The sequence below is a fragment of the Hippoglossus stenolepis genome, chromosome 21 (assembly GCF_022539355.2).
Source record: "Hippoglossus stenolepis isolate QCI-W04-F060 chromosome 21, HSTE1.2, whole genome shotgun sequence".
NCBI lineage: Eukaryota > Metazoa > Chordata > Actinopteri > Pleuronectiformes > Pleuronectidae > Hippoglossus > Hippoglossus stenolepis.
In genome coordinates this window covers 5,596,454-5,604,406 of record NC_061503.1, presented here as the reverse complement: position 1 = coordinate 5,604,406, position 7,953 = coordinate 5,596,454, and the positions used below count along the sequence as shown (strand labels likewise).

Below are 7,953 nucleotides of genomic sequence, written 5' to 3'. Positions count from 1 at the left end.
GACTCCTTTGTGTTGCTTGTTTATTTATCATATATGAAACATGTTCTTTTTATATTACACGTACACACAATATTCTGTGCCTATAATACAGACAGTGTCTGCTATGAAGTCCCAATACGAACTTGAACATTATTGACTTTGGCGACACCCAGTGGTGGCAACAAAAAGAACACGACAGTTTAGTGGCAGATTGTTCTCAAGCACTGAGTCACTGCTATTACCACAAGTTCTCCTTTCTTTAGATGAACACATTGTGTCATCTGCCCATTCATTGCTTACTAATTTACAGTTTAACTCAGTTTGTCATGTGTTGTATGTTGAATGTTGAGTTTTACTTGTTTCAACGAAGAATAAAAACATGAGTCAGTCATAAACGTGCCTTTCTGAAATTGTGATTACAGTCAGTAAGCAATCAGATGTTGCTGGGCTGTGTGAAATGGTCATGTAATTTCGTACTGTAATATTACTGTAGTATTATAACTATCATCCTTATCATTCAAACATATCTGCTGTAAGTCTGAATAATCAAAGTGTTTTCACACTGCAAACAAACCGAACCATGGCTCAGCTTGATCCAGACTGAGACCACCTCTTTTGATTGAACCAAACTTTGGTCCATGGCTCTGGACCGTGGTCCGAGGCTCCTTTCCCTCCTGGTATTTTGGTTTGGACTAAGCTGAGAAGTCCGAAGGTCCGGACCAAACAAGGAAGTTGTTAAAGCTCCCTAAGGCCTTTTAGCTGATCTACACTTCAGCATGACTCTTGAACTCGCTGGGCCTGATCCTGACAATTAACGCAGCAACTAACTGTCAGTTTCACACTTCTCACAGGAGATCGTACCTGCTCACTATAGTTAAATAGTGCAGGGGCAGATGTTCATGGTGACGAGTGAGAACGAAAGTGGCCCCATTCTCCCATTTCCTACTCAATCTACTGTCAAACTAATTTAGAGGCTACTATTTTAACGGGGGGAAAAATGTATAGTGTTGCTTTGAGACCATATTTTCATTTAAAATTTTAACAAAAATCCAGTTCCACTGCAAATATTCTCACACTGTATATATTCTGTTTTTACACTGTATAAATTTGTCTTTATTCCATTTATATTTGTGACATTTCCCTGCCATTTTAAGTATTGCATGTTTATTTGCAAGTACTCGTCTATTTTTGGCCGATCTCTTGCTGCTGTAAAATCTTATCTTATCATATACTGATGAACATCTCCGGTGCGTTGGGGACGTGGTTATCCGTTCCAGTTCTGCTGCGAGACACTTTAATTTGAAGGGGAGCAAAGGAACCTTATCTCACTGCTTCCCCCTCCCGGTTCGTGGTGGCTCTGCTCAGTCCAGAGAGGCCTGCCGTTCATGGTCTGGGCTACTGGGAAGCCAGCCTGCTGGTTGAAAGAGAACGGTGGTCCCAGTGGCTTGTCATTGCTTTGGCCTAGTGCTTTCAGGTCCGGGAAGCAGTGGACGCACACGCACGTCTCTGTCGGGATGGAGTCGTCTGACTGCTCACGGTTCGGGGGGCAGCCTGGACTTGTTACAAAATCTGCAGACAGACAGACAGGGGATAAAATGAGAAACACATGCCGAGATAATCAATTCAGAGGTGGAAGAGGTTTGAAATAAATGATAATTATTTGTTCTTTCAGTTACTACACTAACTTTTGGAGGTGTGCCCCAGCTGCCCCTCTCGCATGATGAGCTTTTCACCTGGCTGCACAGCCAGTTTCTGTTTGGCCTCCTTGGGTTTCGGCTTGGAGCTTTTGGCCCTGGACCTCCTCAGCAAGACGGCCAGGGCCAAAGACAAGCTAGAAAACAGCAGCACCATGCACAGTGCCAGCAGAGAGTAGAGCAAGAGCGTGGGGTCCTCCAGGGCCATCGGCACCGAGAGCCCTCTGGAGTTCGTCAGGTGGGGGCTGACTTTAACCACGAGCATTTTCGTGGTCACAGGAGGTGGCGTAGCTGCGGGGGGGGGAGAGAATGATGGATCTTAGTCATCTGAGTCATAGTAGAAAAGACCTTCAATAATAATCCTGATAATAATAAACTTCTTTTGTTTAGCACCTTTCATAAGAAATGCAGTTTGAAGTGCTTTACATACAATATAGATCAAAATAAATGTAATGGAAATGTAATTGAAATAAGAAGAGAACAGATTTTAAGAAACACAAGAACATGTTAAAATGACATCTAAAAGAAAAAGAAATACAATTTTTAAAAAAAATGTATAAAAGCTGAATAGAACGGAAATTATTGAAAAAATATAAGAGCACAGGAGTTCAGGCAAGTGCAAGATCATGTAAAAGGCTGAAGTAAAGATAAATGTTTTAAGTTGTCTTTCAAAGACGTTTACTGAACGAGCTTCTCTGATATCTAGCAGCAGTCTGTTCCACACCATTGGAGCATAATTTACAAAAGCTGCATCTCCGGTTTTCTTTGTTGTTAACTTCTAATAGACTTTCTGCAGATGATCTCGGTGTTCTAGAGGGAACATAGTCAACTAGAGAGTCAGCCTTGTGACTCGGTCCTCGCCCATTCAGAGCCTCGTGTGTGAGGAGGAGAACCTTATAGTCAATCCTGTGTGTAACAGGCAGCTAGAGCTGGACTAATGTGTTCTCTCCTCTTGGTTCTGGTTAACTGGAGTTCTGATTGAGTCTCTCTGTTGTTTTCTTTGGGAGGTCTGTAAAAAGTGCAGTAAAGTAATCTAGTCGGCGCAAAATGGAGGCATGAATCAGCTTTTCAGCATCTGTCTGGTTTATAAATGGCCGAACTGTTGCCATGTTGTGGAAAAATTTGGTTTTGGTCACCTCGGGAATGTGGGCCTTGAAACTCAGATCTGAGTCAAGGTCAAGACCAACGCTTTTGACGAAGGGATAAACATTGAACCTCCCGGGTCTAGTTCTGTTCGGGCGCCAAAAATACTGTCAACACCGTAAGTATTTGGACAGTTAAACTTTATTTTGTTGTTGTTCAGCTCTGTGCTTTGTAAGTACATGCAACAAAGGTTCCTGACCAAATGAACCCAGGGTCAGGTCTCAAGGGCATCGCACCACTGCATTCTTCACTGACGTACATTCAACTAAAGGTTTTAAGCATCCTCTTGTTTTCTAACTGCTGACTTTCCACAAAAGGCATCGAAGTTGCTGTTCATTTCTACAGAGACCAGAGTTCCTTCTTTGCCAATAATCTCTTGGTGTAAGCCGACTTGTGTTCTGAGAAGCTGGTCCGCTGAGGTCCAACTGGAGCAGCTAAACTCAACGCCTTCATCAAACCAGAGCGGTAACAGGAAAAGAAAGGTCATGATTAAAAGTCTAATCCAGAGCAGCAGGGTCACTACTCACTGTGGCAGTGCTGGGAGCATTCTGCTGGATGTTTGCCACAAACCTCAGCGCACCTCATGCACCTCTTCAGCAGCGCATCGTAGTAGTGACCGGGCAGCCCCTTGCAATGTGTAGAGTCTGATGCAGGAAGACATGTGAAATCAAACCTGTGCATTTCTATAGTCTCGATTTACCTCTGCCAAGGAGGCCATGTCATGTTTGTCTGTCAAAAACTCTTTTTTTCCACTGTCAACAAGATGGCGAAATAGAGCGTTAGCCTTGTGCTCCTTCGAGTTCTCTTCTTTTTCTATGACTGTGGGAAGAATTGCAAGTATTCTGCTGGAAATAATCCCAGAAGCACTTTTGATGGAACTTGTAATGAGTAATTCTTTCAAGATATAAAACAGTGAAAAAACAAAACAACCCTATGTCACAATCTTAAAGAAAGTGGAAATTAATCCTGGATCGTTTTGGACCCTTTTCTGGATCTGCACCTAATTTGTATGTGTTCTGTCTCGGCCCGCGTTCTATACTTCCAGCAAGTCATGGAATTCCATTTATGAGTTTTTGCATATTCCTGCTGACAAATAACTGAATTGCATTTGTCCCCCTCAAACGTAGCCTCTGGTCCAACCCTCGTAACGTTTGTATCATCCTTTAGATACAATCAATGCAATTAGAAAAAGCTGGAGTGAACAGTTTTCTTATTTTTACATAATTTACCCAAAGTTCGATTGAAATTCCGTTTAGCATTATCTGATGAACCTCATCAGAAGGAGGAACAGCTGATGCAGTAAGAACGAGCAGGGCGACCGTGGATCAACAAAACAATGAGGCAGCGCTTCAGTGATCAATGTCTCTTTGACCTTTTGAACCTCACGGCCGTGCGCTCAGACGATATGCAGCTCATCCCTCTGACCTCATGTCTGCGTGTGCATGTGTGTACTCACCGCAAAAAGTGATGCACCTGCTGATGACAGGCGGTTGCTGGCATACCAAACGACAGCTCAGGCATTCTTTCACCAAGCCGTCCCGGTACTGACCCTCAGGGCAGCTTCCACCCATCGGCCCTGATAACTCTCAGTCTGACGAGCACGAGCACGACGACACACAGGAAGGTTGTGAGAGGAGGAAGTATAGAAATATGTCAAAGATGAAGAAAATAGGCGGGATAATACGGTTCAATATATAATACTGAGAACTGTCATTATGAAATAAATAATCCTATGTAAATAATCCCAGAGCCTGACTACAGATACTAGGGAGAAAAAAAAAAATCAGGTTCTGATATAGACATAAATATGAATTTAAAAGAAAGTCTAGATGTTATTGGGGCTTTTTATTTTTTTAGTTTAACCATGAACTTAACTATAAATAACTATTAATTAAATATTAATTAAAAGAAAACGCAAATACAAATATATTCAATTTATCTTAAGAAAATAAACAGAACTTTTTTTAACATAAAATTTAAACATGAATGAATAGTTTATTCTGTCAAACAAATACACAAACAAACATATAGACAGACACAGAAGCGCCTGTGAATGGCTCCTATCATCTGATTTCATTGGTCAGGCTGCAGCACAGTGTAAGTACGGAGCTATTTTAGACACAGCCGGTGTCTTTGGTGGTTTTGTCTCTGGTTGTTGCAGCTGGTGCTCGCCGGCCTGTTCCTCAGCTGAGTCCACACGGGGGCTGAGGGAACATGTGAGGCTCACTTGTTGTTGTAATGTTCACTTTTCTTGGGACTCAGTGTTCTGATCATTCAGGAGGATGTAGTTTGTTGTGTTGTTGGAATGTGTTGCAGTAGACAGAGGTGTTTCTGGGTTGTGTCACTGACCCTCACTGTTGTGAATGGGCTGAAAAATCGTTGGAGAAACTTGTTCCACCTAATAAACTGTAAAGTGACTTCGACACAGTACTTCACAGTGTGGTGAAGTACTACTGCAAGGTGCTGCAGTAACTTCAAGTCTGCCCTACTATATTACTCTACTGCAATGTGCCATGCAACAGTATACTACACTATACTGTACTTGAAGAAATATTGTGTAGTACGAATAGACTGGTGTTTTGTATTACATTAGATTATACCAGATTATACTGTATAGTAGAGTATAGCCCAGACCACACTATACTGCATTACATATACTTAAAGAATTATTGTATCGGTTTAGTAGGACTGTAGTATGCTGTCGTATAGAATAATATACTATAATATATTGTACTTGTAACAATTAATATGTAGTAGGATTATAGGCCGATGTTTTCTCATATATTACACTATACCATGTTAGACAATAATGTATAGTATTAGAAGAATTATCATGTAGTAGGAATATAGAATGCTGATGTATCGTATAAATCACTTTATCAGATTATATGACACTGTACTGTACTATCCTGTAGTATATTGTGCTTGAGAAATTATCGGGTAGTACAGATATAGTATACTATAGTATAATGCACTGTACTACATCATACTTCACTATGCTACAATGTGCTTGAAGAATCATTGTGTTGTAGGGTTGAAGTAGGTTGATTTGTTGTATATTAAACTAAATACGGTGTATCATTTTTTTATACTATACTATTCCACATCCTACTACTTCTATACAATATAGTAAAGTATACTGTACTACTACACTTTGGCCTATAATATATGACACTTTTAAACTTTGTAGCAAGGAGGATAATCCAGATGTTCTGGTTATGTCTGGTTGCTGGTGTTTTTGATTTCACTGATTGGATATCGGTGTAATTGTTGGAATAAGCATGAGGTATCAACAGCTATTGAACCAGTTAAACACTGTTATATACTGACATTATATACTGACAGCACAGACCCACTCACTCTGGTTTATTAAAACTTCTTGTCGAGCAAACAAATTTGCACGAACACACTTCCTTCACTGCAACTCATAAACTTCCATCCTTTCAGAAACCAGGTCTCAGCTCGTGGTTACTGTCCTCTTCGCTCCAGCGAGCACTGAGTCAGTGAACCGTGAAAGACACACAGATCAAAAACTCCTCCGCCCTTCACTCCCTTTGTCAAACATGACAAATTACAAGGCTGATTTATTCTTGGGTATATTTGTCACACTCTTTTATTCACATCTCAGGGTCTCACTACATGTGCCCCCTCACGGATTGTACAACAAGAAATCATGACAAACGCACACTATGTTTGCGAGTCACTAAAAAAGTGCTTATTTACATGCAAAACAAAATCATTAGAATCAGCTGTCTTCATCTTTGTCACATAGCTATTGAGTTTTCTTCTTTTTTAATTTTGTGTGTTGAAAACGACGTTTTGAAAGGAATCACTTACCTGGTGAGACGAAGAGGCAGCGGGAGAATCCTCGGTTTGAAGATGAGAGTGAGAAAGGCCTGTGTCTTATTTCAGCATGGAGGCTCATTTGAGTGAGAACTCACTGCGGGGGGGAGGGACTTCCCCATTGTGTTGTGGGGAGGACCCCCCCACCCCCCACCCACTCTGAATCACGGCTGAAATTGATCATTTTAATGATTTTAATATGATAAACAACAAAGACAAAGGAGGGAGAACTTCCATCTCAAGTCCCACGACCTTGGTTTGCTCTGTTGTTGTTCTGATGCCACTCTGTCTCACTGTGGCTTCATTTTCCAGGCTGTTCTTCTCCCATCAGCACATGGGAATAAATAGATATTTTTCATAGAACTGGAGTGGTACTCGGAGTGCGTACCTCCACCAACGCAAATCAATTAACATGTCAAAAACGTCAGGCTGCCAGTTGCTAAGCACTGCTGCAGTTTACCCGAGGACATGTTCCACTCAGTCCACAGAACAGAAAGATAGTCGCCTGTTTGAAACAAAACTTTATTAATATTGAACGTATCGCGTCTCCAAATCACACCTGCCAAGTGTGAAGTCGATTGGTTGAACGAGTCGTGAGATTCTACAGACAGACAGACAGACGTTTGTGGAATTAGTGGATTTAAATGATTTGGTTCTTGAAGGAGTTTAGTGCCATCTATCTAATACCACTTTAAAATGACAAAAATATGATAATAGTATTTTATCTATTATTTATAGAAGTAGTATTTTCCTTATATCACCTAAAAATGTGCAGATTGAAATTAAGTGAATGGACAGATCTTAAAAATATTTTAATAAATATGTTAATCATTGCATGAAAAATCAAACTGTCAAACTGCAGGAGCCTGAACTACCAGTTAACACACACAGTCACCTCAGTGACTGCAGATGTGACTAAACTCACTTTCTCAACGTCATTGTGAAACTGTTTTCAGACAACGTGATTTACTCTCCACTGAACACAAGACACATTTCACTGTTGCACCTTAGTTTCAGCGAGAGTGAATCGTTTAAAAAAATACAGCATGAGCACTCAGAATTAAGACTTAATGAAAAAGGTGCTCAGGGATTTATCTTTGTCCCACAAGTGGAACAAAGACATATTTGAATCTTTTGTTTTTAAGCCCTGCACAGCGTTAATGTCCCTAATCTGTTGAGATTACTCAGTGAGTTTTGGAACTGGCAGCCATAAAATCTTATTTCATTTATTAGTTTCACACAGTGCCTGTTGAACTGATACTTCCTGTAATTATTAATGTGTTCAAATAAAGAA

At 40.6% G+C, this 7,953-nt stretch overlaps 1 protein-coding gene across 2 annotated transcripts; it reads right to left on the bottom strand.

Annotated features, from left to right (window-relative positions):
• Positions 1 to 3: 3 nt before the first annotated feature.
• On the bottom strand, positions 4 to 6,736 carry LOC118100421 (tumor necrosis factor receptor superfamily member 13B). Of its 2 annotated transcripts, XM_035145502.2 has the most exons (5): positions 6,654 to 6,736; positions 4,273 to 4,407; positions 3,344 to 3,460; positions 1,665 to 1,964; positions 4 to 1,548 (listed from the first exon to the last, which is right to left on the bottom strand). In XM_035145502.2, the coding sequence occupies exons 2-5, from the start codon at positions 4,385 to 4,387 to the stop codon at positions 1,274 to 1,276; spliced, it is 807 nt and encodes a 268-aa protein (XP_035001393.1). In that variant the 5' UTR covers positions 4,388 to 4,407; positions 6,654 to 6,736; the 3' UTR covers positions 4 to 1,273. The 2 variants fall into 2 exon arrangements, with proteins under 2 accessions (XP_035001393.1, XP_035001394.1); XM_035145503.2 differs by lacking the exon at positions 3,344 to 3,460.
• Positions 6,737 to 7,953: the final 1,217 nt, after the last annotated feature.

Coding starts and splice junctions, on each gene's coding strand:
- LOC118100421 (XM_035145502.2), bottom strand. CDS start 4,387: ATGGGTGGAAGCTGCCCTGAGGGTCAGTACCGGGACGGCTTGGTGAAA. Junction 3,461..4,272: donor CAGGTGCATCACTTTTTGCG/GTGAGTACACAC, acceptor TTCCTGCATCAG/ACTCTACACATTGCAAGGGG. Junction 1,965..3,343: donor ATGCTCCCAGCACTGCCACA/GTGAGTAGTGAC, acceptor CCCCCCCCGCAG/CTACGCCACCTCCTGTGACC.